Source organism: Aquarana catesbeiana, linkage group LG05 (assembly GCF_042186555.1).
Source record: "Aquarana catesbeiana isolate 2022-GZ linkage group LG05, ASM4218655v1, whole genome shotgun sequence".
NCBI classification, from domain to species: domain Eukaryota; kingdom Metazoa; phylum Chordata; class Amphibia; order Anura; family Ranidae; genus Aquarana; species Aquarana catesbeiana.
Genome location: NC_133328.1, coordinates 409,782,706 through 409,805,867, shown reverse-complemented (window position 1 = coordinate 409,805,867; position 23,162 = coordinate 409,782,706). Strand labels below are relative to the sequence as shown.

The 23,162-nt window shown below is 41.8% G+C and overlaps 1 protein-coding gene across 3 annotated transcripts in view; it reads left to right on the top strand.

Annotated features, from left to right (window-relative positions):
* The window catches only part of DCDC2 (doublecortin domain containing 2), a 266,831-nt gene that overhangs the window by 89,503 nt on the left and 154,166 nt on the right, over positions 1-23,162 (top strand). For all 3 annotated transcript variants that reach the window (XM_073631151.1, XM_073631149.1, XM_073631150.1), the window contains 4 exons: positions 1,297-1,373; positions 1,474-1,605; positions 3,885-4,031; positions 4,419-4,473. In XM_073631151.1, the coding sequence (XP_073487252.1) occupies positions 1,297-1,373; positions 1,474-1,605; positions 3,885-4,031; positions 4,419-4,473 (411 nt within the window). The remainder of the gene's footprint in view (positions 1-1,296; positions 1,374-1,473; positions 1,606-3,884; positions 4,032-4,418; positions 4,474-23,162) is intronic.

The window sequence follows — 23,162 nt, the reverse complement described above, 5'->3', positions numbered from 1 at the left end:
TAGGAATTATTCACTGTACCTACAAGTAAGCCTTGATATAGGCTTACCTGTAGGAACAAGTAAAAAGTGGACTTTACTTCCACTTTAAGTGTTAAGCTAAGAGTTGTGTTCTCTGAAGCATCTCAAAGGGACTTTTTTGGGCTTTGCCTTTCAACCTCCTTTAATGATACAATAAGAGAGACGTATATTGATAATGGAGGTGTGTCATTTCTTCTTTCAAAATACCTATGTAAAAAATAGTGCCAGTAGCTATCATATTTGCCTTCCTTATGTGCAGCATACTAGAGGATCCAAAGCCATTGGCGCTGCTTGAGTTTAAATGCCATTTACATCCAAATTAGACATTCATTGTAAATTGTTTTCTATTATAAAGTGTATAAAATATTTGAAAAAAAATTGTATTGGTATGATTTGAGTTTAGTTAAATCCATAGCCATGTTTAGGCACTTACCTAAAGTGGTTGTAAAGCCAGTGATCCCAATTCCTGCCAGTCCCTTTGTAATAACAACATATACTACACAGTGTCTGTGATTTTAGAAAATTCGGCAGCTGAATACTTTTTTCAAATCACCGATGTGCAGTCACCTGATCACCCGCCGCTCTCCTTCCCCGATCTAAGGACTACAGTGGAAGGGGCTAAGATTTCTCTCTGACATCAGCCAGGCTGATGTCAGAGAGACAGAGAGTCAGAGAGATCATGTGACCGCACATCGGCGATGTGAAAAAAGGTATTTAGCTGCCAAATTTTCAATACATACACTGTGTAGTAGATCTTGTTATTACAGAGGGTCTGGCAGGAATTGGGCTCACAAATTTTGCTGCCGCACAGAATAGCGGTAGGAGGGGAAGGGAGGGGCAGCTTTTTATCAGCTCACACACTAGGACATGACAGGGAAAGAGGAGGGGGGAGAGGGAGAGTAACGGGATGACTGAGGCATATAAACTGACCACGGCATCAGGAATCAGCAGCCATGATTACCGTGGTCAACACACTAGGGGGAACACAGGAACAGACGGATCAACCAGGTATAATACAACGTAGAATGTGACTAATGTCACCGCACAAGCACTATCCCTTTCTGACACTTCTAGGACAATATTTTTATATCTATAAGTCCTAATAAGTCACTCAATTTGAGCAGTCCTATGGTTACTTATACTCCTTTAACCCAGAGTATGAGCTTTGAAATCTCATACCTTTTTTTGGAATGTCCAACAATATTGTCATTCATTTCAAATAATTGAATGGTACATTGAAGATCCTACACATATGTTTTGCTTTTTCTATTTTTATAGGTAAAACCAGTGTCTCACAGCAGGATCAATGTTTCAGCAAGATTTAGAAAAAATGTTCAAGAGCCATGCACTGTATTGTAAGTGGATTTATCTATGAACCAAGCATAGTTGTCATATTACTCTATTGTCAGTCTGAGATAAACCATAAATCACTTTCTACCTTTGCTCTATTACTAGCCTGATTGCTAATGGAGATGTTATGAATCCTGTGATACGCTTGCTGATACCAAGGAAGGTTCTGGATCAGTGGGAGCTAGTTCTAGCAATGGTCACCGACAAAGTAAAACTGCGAAATGGAGCAGTACACAAGTAAGTGACACTTATTGGGGTATTACTTATAGTAGTAAGTTACACTTACCAAGATTTTAGTAAAATGAGAGCCTAGCCTATTTTATTGAAGGATGACTGTAGTGACTATGCATTTTACAATATACCAAATATGAAAATGTATTTTTAATGTGAATTTTCTTGGGAATATGTAGAACAGGAAAAAACACACAAACATAGACCCAATTTATACACAATGGCTATCTTGGTCAATCCCGCGTATCAAGTGTGTCCTTTTCCTGTGAGCCGTGTACAGTGTCCTTTTTTTTTGCTCACTACCTGTCATTGGGACAGAAAGTAATGACAAATATCCCCTGTGATAAAGATAGCAATAAACACTTTACAGTGGGTCTAACTTATCCCCATTCTGTCCAAAACAAAAGTTTGACTAAAGTTATCGTATTGTAAGTTTGTGACAGATTTATTTTTAGTTGGCCATATAAAGGACAAATTATTGCTCCATCTCTGCATTCATGAAGCATGAACATTTGCACTGGGAGTCCTTTAAGCCAATGTTTCTCTACTCCAGTCCTCAAGTACCCCCAACAGGTGATGTTTTTAGGATTTCCCTCAGATGAAATGGCTGTGGTATTTACTAAGGCAGTGAAGCTGATCATATCACCTGTTCAAAATAATGGCAAGCCTGAAAACATGACCTGTTGATGGTACTTGAGGTCTGGAGTTGAGAAACATTGCTTTAAGCGACTGACACATATTCATGTCTGTTACAGGCAGACTCAATGTATAAGTAGATTAAGCTTTCAGTGCTCATCCAGTCCTCTCACTGCTGTTTCTCATTAGAGCTAATGTCAGTGATCTAAGGCCCACACATGACCACACATAGTAATTACATGCTTTTTTTTTTTTTTTTTTTAAACTTTAAGCTTCATTGTCAGGATTGGCAGGTATCCTGGGAATTTGAAGCAGCTCAGGATTCTTCACCATGATGAAACTCCTACCTGGGAGGCCTATCAATTTCACTTGATTGTGGATTGTCTTAAAATGAAAAAGAACTGATCTGATTTGAGTGTTTCTGCAGCTATGAAATGACCATTACAATAAATGACAAATACCCACTTTAAACATTGGGGGTCTGTGAAGATTTTACCATCTGTACATTGGGGCTATGGAAAATGTTCCCTTACTCTACACTGGTAGTCCATTGTAATTGTCCCCTGACACTGATGGTCATTTGATAAGGGCCAACTTTACGTTGGTGCTCGCTAATATAAGTGCCTCCTTGCGTCGTTGGTCAGTGGCAGGAACAATGTCCTTTCCATTGGTGGTCAACAGGAAGAATGCCTCTTAGACTGGTGGCCAGTGTAGTGTCTGCTTACACTAGTAACTATTATAGAAGTGCCCCTTACATTGGTGATCAGTGAAAAATACCCACTTACATTGCTGGTCAGTAGAAAATGTCTCCTTACATTTGTGGTCAGTGGAAAATGGCTTCTTACATCGGTGGCCAATGGAAAATGCCTCCTTACATTGTGGGTCAGTGGAAAATGGCAAAATAGAAGACAATTACCGCTCCAAGTGCACTCACCAAACATCAGCCCCTCCACTGTGCAATTAGGTGCTGGTCCGATCTGTGATTGTGGCAATCCAAGCATCAAAAGAACAAAAAGTGACCAGGGAAATCCAAAATGTAATGCATGAAATCCATATCACAAAGACATTACAGCTCCAGATCACAGGGCGACAGCAGTTGTTAACACCTTTAATGCAGAACGTGCTTAATCATAACAGTTACTAAGCGCAATCTGCGTGAAATGCATTGACAACTGCTGTCATTCTGTGATCTGGAATTGTGATGTCTTTGTGATATGCGTTTTATGCAATACATTTTGGATTTCCCTGGCCATTGGAATGCGGTCAACCTTTGTTCTTTGGATCAGTGGAAACTGGCCTCCTGTGTTGGTGGTCAGGTCACTTATTTTGAGTTGACTGAAAGTGGTGTGCGTTGCTGTCATCACAAAGCAGGACATCCATGTGACAGGCAGCTGAGATCCTCACGGATTGGACTCTTTGGAAGAAAAATGCAGCATCTCTGTCCTGTATTTGTGCAATCAGGTGACTTGCTATGGTTGTAATTATGTCACTGCTTGAACTCAATCTTCTTTTTTATGCTTTCCACCCAGTGATGACAGTTGGGTGGTCAATATAGCGGATTTTCGTGACAAGGGTTTAATATGTTTATGCCATCAAATATTATACCTTTTGGGGATAAGTGTAATATTTTTCATTTTATCCTCCACCAGGCTATACACATTAGATGGAATTCCTATTCAAGACGGATCAGAGCTGGAAAACGGACAATTTTATGTTGCAGTGGGCAGGGAGAAGTTCAAAAAGTTGCCATATAATGATCTGATATTTTCAAAGGCCTCTGTAAGAAGAAGTTATGGGTAAGCTTAAATCAATATAGCTAGAGTACTCTATGAATGATAATATTCACAAGTTTATAATTTAGTGCTGGTTTACACTAGTGCAATTTCTGATGTCACCTGAGTTGCACAGAGTTGCATAGTTACATTCACATCAATCTGACTCTTTCTGAGTCTTGACTCTGTGAAGTGCAATTTTGGAAAAGGTTCCTGTGCTACTCTGGTGTGATTTCAGTGCGATTTGGTTCCACAGAATATGTTAATCATATCAAAGTGCATCACAGTAGTGTGAGCAGAGCCTTAATAATTGGGCACAGCAAAAAAAATGTTTTGTTACATTATTACATATTGCAAGTAGGCATTTTATTAAAGTTTTTAAACTATGTTTTTTTTTTTTTTTTTGATTAGTTCAAAAGCTTCCTCGTTGCCTCCCATTAATGGATACAGAAAGTCTAAGGAGAACGTAAGTAAAACAGTTGCCCATGTTTTTGGTGACTATTCTGTACAAAGTCTTGCATGGTATAAAAAAAATAAATAAAAAACACAAAGTAATCAGAAATACTATTTTGTAAGTCTAATTACACTAAAATACTAAGGGATGAAATCTTAACAGTTGCTATGAGGAATTGACTCTTATACTGTTGCATTAAATAAAGACCTCATTTTTAATGACCCATCACCACCATATTGCTGGCGTTTTCAGTGTGGACTGCGGCAAACACAGAAAGCCGATGACAAGCCAGGTGTAACCTCTCCCACTCCCATCAATTATTTGTTAGTGTCCTAGAACGATGGATGTTTTACCATTTTTTTTAAGTATTTTATTTCTTCTATCAAGATCTTTATTACTTCCATCAAGACTTTCCTTGATGATGTCTTGAAGGTTGTACCTGCACCCCACGGAGTGAAGATGATGGGGCCTGCCTGTAATGTAACTGTTCGGCACTGGGCTTTCATTGTGGCTCTTCTTAGACCTCTGGAACCGGTGTTGGTTAGCCCCAGAGTGCTTTACAGGTTAAGAGACGTGGAAAAACCTCTGGTGTCACCCAGTATCTGAAGGCTCCATAGTATGTCCAAAAGACGGGATAAAGATAACTTATTTTATGATGTTTGGGAATTGGGCTCTCATTGTGGTACTTCCCAGTCCCTCATGTACTGTGTATTTTTTGTTTTTAACACTAAGCTTTTATTTATAAAAAAATTTAAATTTATTTATTTTATTATTTCTTCCCTTAAAGTACAACTTTACTTTAGTTTTAAAATTTTTTAATTGTTGTCTGTGTCCCTGTTACTGAGATTCACCCTCTCTATTCGTCCTGGAGTTATCACCAGTACAGGAATAGGGGAGAAATACTCCAGTGGTGACTTGGGTCATATTGATTGGACCCTGGGCAAGTATTTTCTCGCCCCCCCCCATACCGATCTCCACGCCAGCAACCCAAAAAAAAAACATAGCCGGCTAAGTGTTGGGGCCTGGTTACCAATGCCATTGGCACACCTTAAAGCAGTCAATGAGACCTCCGGGCAATATAAGAGCTATAGGGTAGCTGGTAGGTAAATCCTAATGGTTTAGTCTATAGCGGTGGTAACAAGAAGCGATGGGCCGAACAGCCCCCAGTTCGGTTCGCACCAGAACATCTCGAACAGGAAAAAGGTTCTACTGAACATGCTAACTCTATTAAAGTCTATGGAACACAAACATGAAAAATCAAAAGTCCTAATTTTAAAGGCTTATATGCAAGTTATTGCCATTAAAAGTGTATCGGGACCTGGGTACTGCCCTGGGGACATGTATCGATGCAAAAAAAGTTTTTAAAACGATAATTTTTAAAGGAGCAGTGATTTTATTGATGCTTAAAGTGAAACAATAAAAATGAAATATTCCTTTAACCACTTCCCACCCGCTGTACGCCAAATGACGTCCTTGAATATTGTGACAGAGGAGCAGTGGTGGCTGGTGCTCAAAATTTTTTTTTTGGGGGGGGCGCAAAAAAAACGGAAAAATTCGGAAAAAAACCCCCCATCAATTGCAGCATCACTGTGCCCATCAAATGCAGCCACTGTGCTATAAAACACAGCCACTGTGCCCATCAATTGCCACCACTGTGCCCATCAATTGTAGCCACTGTGCCCATCAAACGCAGCCACTGTTCCATCAAACGCAGCCACTGTGCCATCAAACGCCACCACTGTGCCCATCAAATGCTGCTACTGTGCCCATCAAATACCACCACTGTGCCCATAAAACGCTGCCACTGTGCCCATCAAAAGCTGCCACTGTGCTCATCAAATGCTCCCACTGTGCCCCATAAAATGCTCCCACTGTGCCATCAAATGCTCCCACTGTGCCCATCAAATGCTGCCACTGTGCCCCCCCCACCCACCACACTTACCCTGTCTCGGTGGGGCAGCGGGTGACGGCGGCTGGGCAGTGTCCTCAATGTCTTCTTCTCCCATCCTCTCCTCCCATCCTCTCCTATGATTGGACGCCTGATAGGCATCCAATCACATTGCCTGTTGTTTCAGCCAATCAGGTGACGGTTAACAGACCCGAGCACCTCACTGGCGGAGAGGCGGTTCAGTGTTAGGAAAGCGAATATTCATTCGCTTTTCTAACACAGCTGGGTAAACTGCGAGCGCCCAGCATGGCGATCATTCTTTACCTTTTTTTACGCCTATTAGAGCCTATGGCTCTAATCAGGTGCTTCAAAAACACCCCGCCACTGTAATTCAGGCGCCCGGTGCCCGAAAAGGGGCCAAGCACCTGAATAGGGGGTGGCAGCAGCGGCCATAGATCGATTCATGCAATGCATGAATATATCTATTGGTGATAGAGGGGGTGGCTGGAGAGAGGGGGCAGTGCCTATGGGCCCTTATGGACGCACCGCCACTGCAGCGAAGAGACTCACTGATCAGTGTAATCTGTGTAGTTGTCTCAGCGGGAGGAATTCCTTCTTGCACCTTGCTTGTGTGGATAGAGGAATCTGTTAACTTTTTTTTTTTTTTTTTTTTTTTTACATTCAGCTTGCTGGCTGAACAGAAAAAAGAATACATCTATGACCAGCTTATTCTGCATGTATGGATGCTGCACAGCAATTTTGAAGTTTTAAAATGTTGCTAGCCACCAATGATGGAGAGGGGTTTAAAATGCCACAGCCCAACATTGATTGTGGGATTGCTTTATGGGGCTTAACCACTTGCTTACCGGGCACATTTACCCCCTTCCTGCCCAGGCCAATTTTCAGTTTTCAGTATTCTCACACTTTGAATGACAATTGCAACACTGTACCCAAGCAACATTTTTATCCTTTATTTTATACATATAGAGCTTTCTTTTGGTGGTATTTAAACCCTACTGGGTTTTTATTTTGTACTAAACAAATGAAAAAACACCAAAAATTTTTGAAAAAAAACAAAAAACATTTTTATTAGTTTCTGTTATAAAATTTTGCAAATGGGGCTGATGAGGCTGTGTGCACCTTAAATTATTTTTTTACTACCCTAATACCAGCATTTTTCCTCATTTCCAAAAACTTGTGGCAAAAACGTAGATCACCGTGGGATATCTACTTTCCAAAAAGGGGGTCATTTTGTGGGGGGTTTCATACCGTCATGGTGGAAGGAGTATCCAAGTCAGTGACCCAATTCAATAGTAACCTTGGGCCTCTAAATCCTTCAAGTCTACTACCCTAATACCAGCATTTTTCCTCATTTCCAAAAACTTGTGGCAAAAACGTAGATCACCGTGGGATATCTACTTTCCAAAAAGGGGGTCATTTTGTGGGGGGTTTCATACCGTCATGGTGGAAGGAGTATCCAAGTCAGTGACCCAATTCAATAGTAACCTTGGGCCTCTAAGTCCTTCACGTCTACAACCAAGTCCTCTTCAGCATGCGTGGATGGTGGGTGGGTTGGGCAGACATCTATTAGCCTTTGCGGACATATGGTTAACAAGCATCCTCACTGCATGAGTTTAAAGCGTTGTGTCCAGGGACTACAAAATAGATTTCTTTCTCCATCTCCACTCGACTTTATGTTGTCCAACCTGTCTTTTTTTCTGCACAGGCTAGCAGACCTCCACACTGCTCTTAAAGATCTTTTGGATCAAGGAGTTATTGCTTTTGGTTTCAAAGTTTTTATTCCAACCTTTCCACTATTGCAAAACAAAAAAGGACATTCACCTCATCTTACATCTGGGGGCCTTAAACATTCTCTTTAAAGCCCCAAAAAATTGCATAGAATTCATTGGATTGTTCTAGCTTCCCTCCATCAGGGAGTCCTCTTAGCATCTGTAAACATCATGATACCTGTTTATATGTTCCCATCTTCCCAGTGCACCAACACTACCATTGATTTGTGGTTGACACACAACACTTTCAGTGTGTTGCCTTCAATTTGGTCTGTCTTGCCCAATCCAAGTGTCTCCCACTAAAAGAATAGTTGGCACAAATAATGACTCCCAATGTTCTGCTGTCAAGTACTTTTTGCATCTTGTTCTTTGGGATGTATTGACACTCTATACGCACTAATATATCATAAGGGGTTATACTCAACAATGTGCCTTTCTTGGCACTGAAATTCAAGATTTGATTACTGCATTGATGAACATAATGAACATGATTACAGCTTTTATAACATGCATAAAACAAGCAATGGCTGTTATGTATCAATGAAATGAAACTGTCTTGCTTTCATAATGCTCTTACATTTCTTTTCATCTTTATTTACACCAAAAAAACGATCACCCAGTGTGTTCAGTTTAAATTACAGGAATGGTAGTGATGCCAGTACATGTACAACAGACCTTATGTGATTCCAGCTCTGAGTGGCTTTTTCAGCTCATATAATCTTCTGGAATGTATTTATTTATGTGGTTACTAGAGAAACTGCAATAACCCAGAGGATTTGTTTGATCCACAATATAATAGTGGATAATTAGATAGGTTGTTGTAGTTAAGAGATGTGATGTGTTCTGCTACTAGGGAAACACACCAATTTATGTCCCATAAGTCCTTAACACCTTTGAAAAATTCCCCAGACACTATAGGCCTGGCATTGGGAATGATCAAAGGTGCTGTAGAACTAGATAATTGTGTAGTGGAAACATTAAACCAGGGAATCATTTCATTTTTAATATTTAAAGTAATTGTAAAGGATCACCTTGTAAAACAACCCATTCAGTTTAAAATAGAAATGGAAGGCAAAACGTGTGTATGGGTATAAAAAAAAACATTATAAATACCTATTTTCCCCTTTCTTATAAATGGTCACATTCCCTCTGTTCTCAGAGCTGGGGGGAGGAAAAACAGCAGCACTGAGTGAGGTTCACAGTGAAAGGCTGTGTGTGTGTGTGTGTGGGGGGGGAGGGGGTATCAGGGCAAGTCTGATCATTGGAGGAGAGCAGGCTGAGTTCCCAGCACAGCTAGAGAACTGATCATGGTGTGCTCTTCTGCTTAGTGTGGTCAATTTTTAATAGAAAAGCAGAGGGACTGGCAGGAACACCAGTGATTTCACACAAAGGAAGCAATACAATGAGAACAGGAGACTTTGTCACAGGAGTGTACTTATTTCTCCATTCCTGTGACCCCAATTCAGCCGACAGTGGGCTAAAGCCCACTGTTGGCCAACATCACAGAGCCAGGGCAGGGAGGGGGCATTGAAGTGGGGTGGGAGGAGGGAGATTGGTAATGGAGCTGTAATGCCCTGAGCTCACAGAATGTGGTGTGAGTGATGATGGGAGTCATTCAAACTAGAAGAGGAGTGGTGTTGGATTGATGAATGGGTGAGTCTGCCAGGAAGAGGAAGCAACTATAGCAGCTGGTGCTATTTTTTAAAACTTTAGGAGCTGCTGAGGGATCTATTTGTTTGTTTTTTGCCTAAGATGGAATTGTGGTTTACCACAGGTACCTACAATACCTGCTATACATCTCCTCTACAGAAGCCCCTGGCTGCCATAGTGAACTGCCAAGCACAGATTAAATAATAGGAATTATTTCATGCCCCACATTTTAAAATGAATGCAATGATTTTATGCATTTATTATAAAATATAATTTGCTTCAATTATTTAACATTCTACAAAGTGAACAGCAAGGGAATCATTAACTGTGAAAGCGTACAAAGAAAACACAGAGAGGGTAAATCAGTGCTAAAGTACATTGAAGAAAATTGATCTATGGCATTATGTGAAACAAATATCTGGAATATGCTTTCCGACGATTCACTAATGTAGTAAAAGTTAACAATGTTAACTCAAAATGCAAAATGCTTTACTCAACAGAATAGCTAACTTTCATTAGCAATACAAGTATCATTTTTCAGTGGAACTTCACTCTCCCAATCAACATTGATTTTTTTTCATCCTCATGCTGTTAGCATTATTAACCTCCCTGGCGGTTTTCCCGTGTGTGGCTCGGGGTTAAAATTCAGTACCATTAGCGGTAACCCCGAGCCACACTTGGGATCGCATTGCAGGATCCTGGAGCGGCGTTACTTACCTTGTCCCCGGGATCCTGCGATGTCACCCGCAGTGTCCGAGGGCTCCGTCCTCCTCCGAAGCCTCTCCGTGCCAGGCTCCGTTCCCTGCGAGTGGCGCGATGCACGGGGGCGGAGCCTGGCGGCAAATTCAAAAAAATGTCAAAAGCATAACACATACAGTACTGTAATCTTACAGATTACAGTACTGTATGAAATGATTTCACATCCCTTTTGTCCCCAGTGCTTTGTCCCATGCCCTGCATGCAATTTTACATGATATACCCTGTTCTTTCTGCCTGGAAACTGGAGATTGTCCATAGCAACCAAAAAGTGTCCCTTTACGTCAAAAGTGGCTTTAGACCAGCTAGAAAACAGCGATAGTAAATTAGAACACTTGCAGAATTGAGCGATAGTGAATTGTGGGGAAATTTATTTTATTACTATTTTTTTTTTTTTTTTTTTAATTATTTATTTTTATTTATTATATTATAATTTATGTTTTTGTGTTTCAAACTTTATCATACCCGGGATATCTACTAGACTCTGGTTTGGACAGATTTAAGTGTGTTATTGTTAAGATTTACAGACCTACAATATAAAACGCCAAATTTCCATGCAAAATAATGGTACCGCTTTCAGCACCTAAAATCCTAAATAATCATACCGCCAGGGAGGTTAAATAGATAGAAAAGTATATCATATTTGTATTTGTTTTAAACTTTTTTTTTTTTTTACATTTCTTCAGTTACTTTCTGGTTTCGTGCCTAGGCAAATTATGTCATTAAAGTGTTTGTTTCCCCAACACTTCATATTCCTGATATGTGCCTGCTGTACAGGCACATATGTATGAGAAAGTACAGTATCCTGTTCTCTTTGTATTGCCTCCTTTATGTGAAATCCCTGGTGTTCCTGCTAGTCCCCTTACTTTTCTATTAAAAACTAACCACGCTAAGCAGGAGCACACCATGGTCAGTTCTCTAGCAATGCTGGGAACTCAGTGTACTCTCCTCCGATGATCAGACTTGTCATTCAATGGAAAGTTCAGTGTGATGCTACTTCTCCTCCCCTAGCTCTTATGCAGCTGAGAACAGATGGAATGTGATCATAAAAAAGGGAAAAGACAAATATAATGTTTTTTTTTTTTTTATATCGATACAAACATGTTTTGCATTTCATTACTATTTTAAACTAAATGGGTTGTTTTACAAGATGATCATGTAAATCATAGTTACATAGTTGGTAAGGCCGAAAAAAGACAATAGTCCATCCAGTTCAACCCGTGTAGGTGCATGTGTACCAGTGCCTATAATGATTTCCCATATCCCTGTATGTTGTGTCCTTTAAGATGTCTTTTAAAAATATCAATACTCCCCACAGCCACCACCAGTTGTGGGAGAGAGTTCTATATCCTTATTGCCCTGACAGTGAAGAACCCCCTATGCAGTTTAAGGTTAAACCGCTTCTCCTCTAGTCTCATTGTGTGCCCCATGTCCTTTTACACTCCCTGGGAAGGCTGTCCACAAGGTTTAGGAGTGTGTCTATGGGAATGTTTGACCATTCTTCCAGAAGCGCATTTGTGAGGTCAGGCACTGATGTGGATGAGAAGGCCTGGCTCGCAGTCTCCACTCAAATTCATCCCAAAGGTGTTCTATCGGGTTGAGATCAAAACAGGCCATTCAAGTTCCTTCACCCCAAACTCGCTCATCCATCTCTTTATAGATCTTGTTTGTGCACTGGTTCAGATCATTTGGTGAAGGGGGAATATGGTGTGGGGTTGTTTCTCAGAGGTTGGGCTTGGCCCCTTAGTTCCAGTGAAGGCAACCCTTAAGGTGTCAGCATACCAAGACATTTTGGACAATTTCATGCTCCCAACTTTCTGGGAACAGTTTGGGGATGGCCCCTTCCTGTTCCAACATGGCTGCACACCAGTTCACAAACAAGGTCCATAAAGACAGACATGAGCGAGCTTGGGGTGAAGGAACTTGACTGGCCTGCACAGAGCCCTGACCTCCCAATAGAACCCCTTTGCCATGAATTAGAGTGGAGACTGGGAGCCAGGCCTTCTCGTCCACATCAGTGCCTGACCTCACAAATGTGCTTCTGGAAGAATGGTCAAACATTCCCACAGACACACTCCAAAACCTTGTGGACAGCCTTCCCAGAAGATTTGAAGCTGTTATAGCTGCAAAGGTTGGGCCAACTCAATATTGAACCCTACGGACTAAGACTGGGATGCCATTAAAGTTTATGTGCGTGTAAAGGCAGGCGTCGCAATACTTTTGGTAAGCTAGTGTAGATGGATGGGGGAGTTTGCTTTGAATATTAAAAATGAATTAAACAGTGTTTTTGGTTTGCGGTGCTCAGATGCAGCGAAGATCCACTTTAAAGAAACCCTTTTGCCATACTATTTATTTTTACAACAATCTTTGCAAAAGATTACAAAAGCATTTAACTTATTTTAGGTGTGGTATTCACTTTTAAAATCCTTCATTGTGTAGACATCCTAAGTCTTGCTTCTGCTCTCCACAACCTTGGATGTGATGTGAGAATCTCAGAAGCCCCAGCAGACTCAGATCTGGCACTCAAGTGAGACGCTATAAGATTCTCTTTCTCTTCTCGCCGTCTGTTACAAAAATAGGTGGAGTGCTACAAGCTAGTGTGGGGTGGTGTGGGTTTGAGTTACTATACTAACACAGTGATTATACACTCCTAAAAGAGGAGAAGGCTATGACATGTCACAAGGTAAGAGGCTGTGCTAGAAAATATACTCTTCTAAAGCAGTTGGATTTGTTCGCAAGTTAAGAGGCACATTTCAAGTTAACAAAAAAAAAAAAATTATGAAAAGATTAATACTGCATTTAAAAAGCTTGAATTTTCTGTACTTTGTACCTACAATTCTTTTAAGTTGGTAACAGTGTCTAAAGCACAACTAAACAGTATATGGGCACCACATGAAGGCAGGAGGGTGTGAGAGAAAGCCCCTCTTCCAGATGAAAGAGAAAAAATGCCCATGAAGATTCCTGGGATGTACAACATCATTTTGGCCCAGGCCAAAAACCAGGAAGCATCTGAAGAAATGTCAATAAAAACTTTAATACAAGTAAAATACAATACACCTGAAAGGGGGGAGACACATATTGGGAAGATATGGAGTGCTGCACACCCCGAATAATATCAAAAAAGGGAAATGTCCCCCGTATGGGGTTTTCTAGGCAGCAAGAAAATATGAAAATGATAAGGTGTAGCTTAAAAAATTATTGAACTTTAATGACAGCATAATCTCAAGGAATGCCAATGATGGTTAAAATAAGAGCTGTGATACAGGAGATAACACAGGTGAAACTGGCACAAATTTATACAACGTTCAAGCGCTATGGTAGGATAGTAATCCTGACGTGTTTCGACCCCGTTGGGTCATCTTTAGAGGATTCAGGCACTGTAACAAAATTTATGTATTGAGATTCATGGATATGACCATAAAAACTAAAGTATAATGAATATAAGTTTATCAGTATAATTGCCAATCACATCGTGTTAAGCGGTTTCTCCTGAGCCTAAAATTCTCCAAAGCCTCCCCCACCAGATCCCGGCAGGGGTCCCCAGTCGGCCACCACATCAACAGGGGGAGCTGATCGCCCATGCGTGTCTTACGAGGAGTCACAACCAGTGGATAATTCCCCAGCAGTATGTGGATATTCACATAATGGTGAAGGTAAAAATAGGATTAAGAATGGTAAATGTAACTGGATGTAAATATCAGTATGTCAAAATGAGTAATGAATAGATGGTGGTATCTGTATAATTACAGTGAAAAGAGTGACAGAATAGGGTGAAACAGGGATGGGGATGTATGGGTGTGGAAAAAGAGACGAATGTGAGGAGAACATGTGGAGAAAGAAGGGAATGGACTCAGACTCGTATGGATAAAAGGGGGAGGGACAAACGCAAAAAAAAAGGGGGGTAGGGAGGGTGGAAAGAATGGGCAAGGAGGACGGGGGACGGGTAAAGGGGGGGGGGGAGAATAGGGAGTGAGAAGGGAAGGGCCAAGAAAAAAAGTTTCAAAGAAAATATAGGGGAAAATAGGGAGTGTAGTGAAAAGAAAAAACAGTGAAGTGTGAAGATGGTGCAAGTGGGGTGATGGAGTGTAAGTGGAGGGGAAGCACAGGGGTAGGGGAAATTGTGAAAAACGTGTGAATGCGGTAAAAGGGGCCAAAATGAAACCAACAAAATGCAATGAAAAGCGAAAACAACAAAGAAAACATGAAAGGGAAAAACGTGAAAAGGACCCGCAATGCAGGATAAGTCACATCAAATCCAACTCATCAAGATATGAAGGTACTAGTGGTTACCTGTCTCCGGACTTTCAGTCAGTTTGATCAACCTGATGGAACGGTAGGGACTAAATAAGGATCCCCCCCAAAATACTTCATCATTTTGTATAAAGGGCTGGCCACTGATTGGATGCCTAATTGAGCTGCAGGTGCGCGGGTGCCACCCCCACCTCCTCTCCTCCAACAGGGATCGTGCCGCCTAATGGCACTCCACATGTGGAGTTCAGGAAGACGGATGTCCCGGCGCAGCTGTCACACCTGCCGTAATTGCATGACGCCGTGACGTCACGCGCATGGCAACGCGTGCTCGCGCGGGCAGCACCATGGCATCCGGATGTGATCCGGAACGCCACTGGCAGGAAGTAATACACCCCAGAAGGGTGCAGGAGGGAAGCACGGGCCCTAAGCCCCTCCGCCAGGAAGAGACGCAGCAGCGTAGCACCCACCCCCCAATGGGTCAGCGGGCCGATTAATCCACGTCCGGGTCAATACGGGGGACATTTCCCTTTTTTGATATTATTCGGGGTGTGCAGCACTCCATATTTTCTCAATATGTGTCTCCTCCCTTTCTATACTATATTGGGTGGTTAAACACCCCTTCCCCCATTTTGACACTTGAGTTAAGATATGAGCTGTGGGATGGTTTTGGTTGAATTTTGCATTTCTTATAACATCCTTATTGTTATTATTGTCTCTATCGTATAAGTATTGTGCCACATCGTTTACAGGACGAGCCAGGACGTTGCCGTGCGAGTGACGTCACAGCGCCACACAATTACGGCTGGTGTGACGGCTGCGCCGGAACATCCGTCTCCCTGAACGCCGGGGGGAGCCACATGTGGAGTGCCATTAGGCGGCATGATCTCTGCTGAAGGAGTGGAGGTGGGGGCGGCCCGCGTGCACCTGCAGCTCAATTAGGCATCCAATCAGTGGCCAGCCCTTTATACAAAATGATGAAGTATTTCAGGGGGATCCTTATTTAGTCCCTACCATTCCTTTAGGTTAATCAAACTGACCGAAAGTCCGGAGACAGGTAACCACTAGTACCTTCATATCTTGATGAGTTGGATTTGATGTGACTTATCCTGCATTGTGGGTCCCTTTCAGGTCACTTCATTCTATTTTGGTAATTACATCATTTCGGATAATTTAGAACTGATTTCACCTACCCTTAATACATGTTTTACCAATGTGGCACCTCACCATTGTGATTTCTTTTTTTGTTTCATTTCTGTCCCATCTCTCTCCCTCCTTTTCCTCTCATCACCTCTACCCAGCACTCACTTATTATTGTCAGCATACTACTACACATTTCCATCACTCACCCAGTCACGGTTGGATTGTTTTCTTTGTTGTTTTCGCTTTTCATGGCATTCACACGTTCCTCACAATTTCCCCTACCCCTGTGCTTCCCCTCCACTTACACTCCATCACCCCACTTGCACCATCTTCACACTTCCCTTTTTTTTCTTTTCACTACACTCCCTATTTTCCCCTATCTTTTCTTCGGACCTTTTCTTCTTGGCCCTTCCCTTCTCACTCCCTATTCTTCCATTCCCCCCCTCCTCCCTGCCCTTTCTTTCCACCCTCCCTCCCCCCCCCCTTTTTTTTTTTTTTGCGTTTGTCCCTCCCCCTTTTATCCATACGAGTCTGAGTCCGTTAACTTCTTTCCCCACATGTTCTCCTCACATTCGTCTCTTTTTCCACACCCATACATCCCCATCCCTGTTTCACCCTATTCTGTCACTTTTTTCACTGTAATTATACAGATACCACCATCTATTCATTACTCATTTTGACATACTGATATTTACATCCAGTTACATTTACCATTCTTAATCCTATTTTTACCTTCACCAATATGTGAATATACACATACTGCTGGCCCCAAAATAGAGATAACATCAAACAAATCATAAACAGATTTATTAATATTTTTTCCAATACTCCACGATTGGTAATAATACACATATTCCTATCCGTGCTAAACACAATGCACTGATAGCACTGTTATATGTCATTTGATGCTTTGACTGCAGGAGCCCCCGCATACCCCCATGCCCCACCCTGGTTTTGGGAATTATCCACTGGTTGTGACTCCTCGTAAGACACGCATGGGCGATCAGCTCCCCCTGTTGATGTGGTGGCCGACTGGGGACCCCTCCGGGATCTGGTGGGGGAGGCTTTGGAGAATTTTAGGCTCAGGAGAAACCGCTTAACACGATGTGATTGGTAATTATACTGATAAACTTATATTCATTATACTTTAGTTTTTATGGTCATATCCATGAATCTCAATACATAAATTTTGTTACAGCGCCTGAATCCTCTGAAGATGACCCAACGGGGTCGAAACACGTCAGGATTACTATTCTACTATATCGCTTGAACATTGTATAAATTTGTGCCAGTTTCACCTGTGTTATCTCCTGTATCACAGCTCTTATTTTAACCATCATTGTCATTCCTTGAGATTATGCTGTCATTAAAGTTCAATAATTTTTTAAGCTACACCTTATCATTTTCATATTTTCTTGCTGCCTAGAAAACCCCATACGGGGGACATTTCCCTTTTTTAATACAATACCCCCATCCTATCTATTTACTAAGTTTAGCAGCATAAGGATTACAAATTGTTAATATTGATTGAGAGAGTTTCTTTCCATTTTAAGGTAATAACATTTACTCTAGAATTTCACCTAATAAAAACCCCAATGTCTTTCATTTTGATGCATGATCATTATGAAACACGTTCAAAAATGCTTTCTTAAATTGTTATGTATTTATTTCCAGATTTTGGAACATGAAAATTATACACATCTCAGCCACTAGGGGGCACCCCGTTGCTTGTAATAGCTACCTAACAGAAAAAAAGCATTCAATGGTTTTCAGTTTTCTGAATCTGACCGCAGCTCAAAGATCACTGAGTGCACAATGTAACAAACTTTCCCAAGGCTGTAATATTATTTATTACATAAACCAATAAGGCAGAAATGTGAATGAATAGAACATAGGGTAGCCACATGTGCCTGTGGAAGCCTCAAATCTATTACAAATGCTCACTTTCTGTTAATAACGAAGGAAAATTGTTTTTTCTATCTCGTACAGAATGATTTTGCACGGCAGTCGCAAAAGTTTTACAAGCTGCAACACGCTTGAATGAAAAGGAAATATTTTGCAAAAGTTAAAAAATGTGATTAAAAACATTGTTACATGTATCCATGTTTAGAGCTATGTAAACCTTTCCAATATATGCAGTCAGTGTTCCATAAAATCGCATCTAAGTTTTATGAATGTTTCCCCCTGTATAGACCCACATATATTAATCAGATAAACATTGGGTAACGTTTTAATGTCAAAGTAGAACAATAGGCAAAGATTTTTTTTCCCGTTTTGGATAGAGTAAGAGGGTTATAACCCCTGCCAGTTTTTATTTTGCCATCTCTGTCAGTTGGGGCGATTTCCTTTCACTTCCTGTCCCATAACCAAAACAGGAAGTGAGAGGAAACGCCTCCAAAGTGGGGGAGTCCCTTGTCACCAGGGTCACCAGAACTAGTGTTCCTATTGGAATATGTCCCCTCTGTTCATGTTCTGTGACAACTCAACATTTGTAATTTATTTTCACAATGGCAACGTCACAATCTCCACCTCATTCAATCAGAGATTGCCTTGCATTCCTTAAGAAGAATGCAAGGTGTTCTACAAGTGGGGCAGATGCCGGGCAAACAACCCCCCTGTGTTCATTGTGCAGCAGAGCAGCCAGTCTGCATGGAACCTGGAAGCTAGTGGCAATCATTGTAGTAAAGGTACCTACTACATTGATTGTCAGCTCCCACAGGGATGTGCCAGGTATGGCACATATATATTTACATTTGTCCAAACTGGACCAATGTAACTATGCCGAAAAGTCATACCTAAACTTCAGCTTTAGGGATTTTTCAGGCGGGTGCTGAGACCCAGCAGACAGCACCTCAGCATGGAGGACGGGTCCCCGCACCCATCTGAATGAACCCTTAGGCATCAGTGGTGTAGTGGTTAGCACTCTCACCTAGCAGTAAAAAGGGTCGCTGGTTCGAATCCCAACCATGACACTACCTGCCTGGAGTTTGCATGTTCTCCCTGTGCCTGCGTGGGTTTCCTCCGGGTACTCCGGTTTCCTCCCACACTCCAAAGACATGCTGGTAGGTTAATTGGCTTATGTCCAAAATTGGCCCTAGTATGTATGAATGTGAGTTGGGGACCTTGGATTGTGGGCTCCTTGAGAGTAGGGATGTGAGTGTGTGATGTATGTGTAAATTGACGGCGCTATATGGGTACCTTAAATAAATAATAATATAATAGATGAGCATCTTAATGAGATGCAATGTACAGGGATAGGGATAATTGTAGACACCCACACTCACTCAGGTTGAACTGGATGGACTGGTGTCTTTATTCAACATTACTAACTATGTAATTATGTAACTATATCAGAGTGTAAACTGACAGATCTGTATGTGTATGTGTGTGGATGCCTAGAAGACCAGTCAGCGGGCAAACGGCTAGGTGATGGCAGGCCACTGTAATTCTCTGTTTCATTGGACAACTATGTGGCAGATGAGGTTTAATGTTGATAAATGCAAAGTTATGCACTTGGGGGGTTAAAAACATGCATGTATCATACATACAAGGTGGAGAACAGCAGGGGGAGTCTATGGTGGAGAAAGATCGGGTTGTTCTGGTAGATTTAAAGAACTCCATCTTTCCACAGACTTTAGCTGGCCCAAACAAACTATGTCCCCCACTAACCCGTGAGGCCACTGGATGTGCGGTATAAACTGTATGTAACTGCGGCTACATACAGCATACCACACTGCGTTTCAGGTGCAAGCCCAGACTTCCCGACTCATACTCGGAACACAGAAGAGTCTATCACAGAGGACAAGGGGGCACTCTTTACGTCTAGAGGAAAAGAGATTTCATCTCCAAATACGGAAAGGTTTCTTTTCAGTAAGAGCTGTGAAAATGTGGAATGGACTCCCACCAGAGGTGATTCTGGCCAGCTCAGTAGATTGCTTTAAGAAAGGCCTGGATACTTTCCTAAATGTACATAATATAACTGGGTACTAACATTTATAGGTAAAGTTGATCCAGGGAAAATCTGATTGCCTCTCGGGGGATCAGGAAGGAATTTTTTCCCCTGCTGTAGCAAATTGGAGCATGCTTTGCTGGGGATTTTTACCTTCCTCTGGATCAACTGTGGGTATAGAATTGGGTATATTAGATTGTACGATATTTTTTATTTTATTTTTTTTTTTTTTTATGGTTGAACTGGATGGACTTGTGTCTTTTTTCAACCTATGTATGTAACTAACTATGTAACTACCGCAGTGGCCCAGAGCAAGCAATGTATTCTAGCAATAAATACAAAGCTTCCTCTGATTGGCTGAGTCAGAGGTTGTGACATCATCAGCCTGCCTCTCTGACTCAGCCAATCAGAGGAAGCTTTGTCTTCATTGCTAGAATTCATTGCTTGCTCTGAGCGCCGCTGCAGTAGACTCCTCTGTTTTCTCGGTATGAGACAGGAAGTCTGGGCTTGCACCTGAAACACAGTGCGGTATGCTGTATGTAGCCACAGCTATATACAGTTTATACCGCACATCCAGCGACCTCACAGGTCGGTGAGGGACATTGTTTGTTTGGGGCAGCTTGGCCCAAACAAACTATGTAAAATCTGTGGAAAGATGGAGTTCTTTAATAATCGTATGCAATGCCAAGCTGCATTTTTTAACCACTTGCTTACTGGGCATTTCAACCTCCCTCCTGCCCAGACCAATTTTCAGCTTTCAGCGCTCTCACTCTTTGAATGACAATTGCGCAGTCATGCAACACTGTACCCAAATTACATTTTTATAATTTTTTTCACACAAATAGGTTATTTCAGATTTTTGATGCTGAAAGCAGTACAATTATTTTGCACGGAAATTTGGCATTTTTTATTGTAGGCCTATAATTCTTAGGAATACCTCACTTAAATCTGTCCTAACAAGAGTCTAGTAGACATCCCGGGTATGATAAAGTTTGAAAAACGAAATAAAAAATTATAATATAATAAATAACTATAAATAATTATAACAAATAATAATATAATAATAATAAAAATTATTCAATAATGTAATCAAATCAAAAACACTGAAATTTGCTCAGTTGCAGAATTGTCGCTGTCATTACTTTTAGTGTTTGATGACGGATTTCCCCACAAATCACTATCGCTCAATTCTGCGAGTGATTCTAATTTATTATCGCTGTTTTCTAGCCGGTCTAAAAAGCACTTTTGATGTAAACGGACATTTTTTGGTTGCTATGGTCAATCTCCAGTTTCCAGGCAGAAAGAACAATATATAATATAAAACTGCATGCAGGACACTGGAAAAACCACTAGGGACAAAGGGGATGTGTAATTATTTGATACAGTACTGTAATCTGTGAGATTACAGTATACTGTATCTATACTGTGTTTTTTACTTATTGAATTTGGCACCGAACTCCGTCCCCGTGCATCACAACGCTCGCAGGCAATGGAGCTCGGCACTGTGAATCGAGCGAGACACGGCGGCTCGCAGATCACAGCGGGGAGACATTGCAGGATCCAGGGGACAAGGTAAGTAACCTCTACATGGATCCTGCAATGCGATCCCGAGTCTGGCTCGGGGTTACCGCTTTTGGTATTGAAAATCCACCCCGAGCCAGACTCTGGAATACTGCCAGCGGGGTTAATCACCACTGGGGTTTTTATTTTTTGCTAAACAAACAAAAAAAGACATCAAAATTTGAAAAAAAAAATCATGTTTCATAGTTTGTTATAAAATTTTGCAAACAGGTAATTTTTCTCCTTCATTGATATGCGCTGATGAGGCAGCACTGATAGGCACAGATAAGGCGGTACTGATGGGGACAGATAAGGTGGTACTGATGGGCACAGATAAGGCGGCACTGATGGCCACTGATAAGATTGCACTGATGGTCCCTGATGGGTGGCACTGATGGGTGGCACTGATGGGCACTGAAGGGCACTGATGGGCACTGGTAGGGGACACTGATGGGCAGCACTGTTGATGAGGCACTGATTGGTGACATTGACAGGTGGCACTGTGGGCACTGATAGGTGGCACTGTGGGCAATGATGGGTGGCACTGTGGGCACTGGTAAGCAGCACTGTTGTGCACTGGTAGGTGGCACTGGCAGGTGGCACAGGTAGGCACAGATGAGCTGGCGGCTGCTCTCCTTGATTGGGACCAATGTCCCTCTGACAGCCGCCGGTGATCAGCTTTTTTTTTCCCCTCACGCTATTAGCGTGAGGAGAAAAAATTGCCGATTACCGAATCTGTTTACATCACATGATCAGCTGTCATTGGCTGACAGCTGATCATGTGGTAAGGGGTCAGGATCGACCCCTCCGATCTGTGATCCAGCGATTCTCATAGACTTGCTGATCACAGAGCGCACCCCGCATGCCCTGCAGGGTGCGCGCAGGCCGCTCGAGCACGGGAGGACGTCTATTGACGCCATCCCGGCAAAAAGTAGGTCCGCGCTGTAGCCGTTATTCGGCTATAGTGCGGATCTGAAGCAGTTAAAAGGCGCAAAATGCTTTCTTGAATTAAAAGAGGCATGGACTCCAGAGAGAGAGGCATAATTATGTCCCTGTACAAGTCATTATTAAGACCTCATCTGGAATATGCAGTTCAGTTTTGGACACCAGTTCATAAAAAGGATATCGGGGAACTAGAGAAAGTGCAGAGCAGAGCAACCAAACTGATAAGCGGCATGGAAGAGCTCAGCTATGAGGAGCACAGCTGAATGTATTCTCTTTTGAGAAGAGGCAATTAAGGGGGATATGATCAACGTTTTAATACATAAGTGGTCCATATAGTTAACTTGGTATAGAGATATTCACTTTCAGGTCATTACAAAGGAAAGGGAGGAACTCTTTACGACTTACCCTTCACATACGATATGAAATAAAAAGGTGGATTAGACAGAACTAGTTCTGGCTAGCTCAGTAGATTATTTTAAAAAAGCTGGATGTATTCCTAAATTCACAAAATATAACTGGATATTAACTTGTGTAGGTAATAATCCCAGAGAATGTTGATCCTGGGACCAATTGCCTTCAGGTGATCAGTAGAGATTTTTTCCCCCTGCTGTAGCAAATTGGACCATGCTTTATAGGTTTTTTTGCCTTCCTCTGAATCAATTGTGGGTACAGGCAGTCCCCGAGTTACGAACACAATAGGGACTGTAGTTTTTTTCTTAAGTGGAATTTGTTCATGAGTAAAAACATTGCATTTTTAAGTGTAACTTCAGCC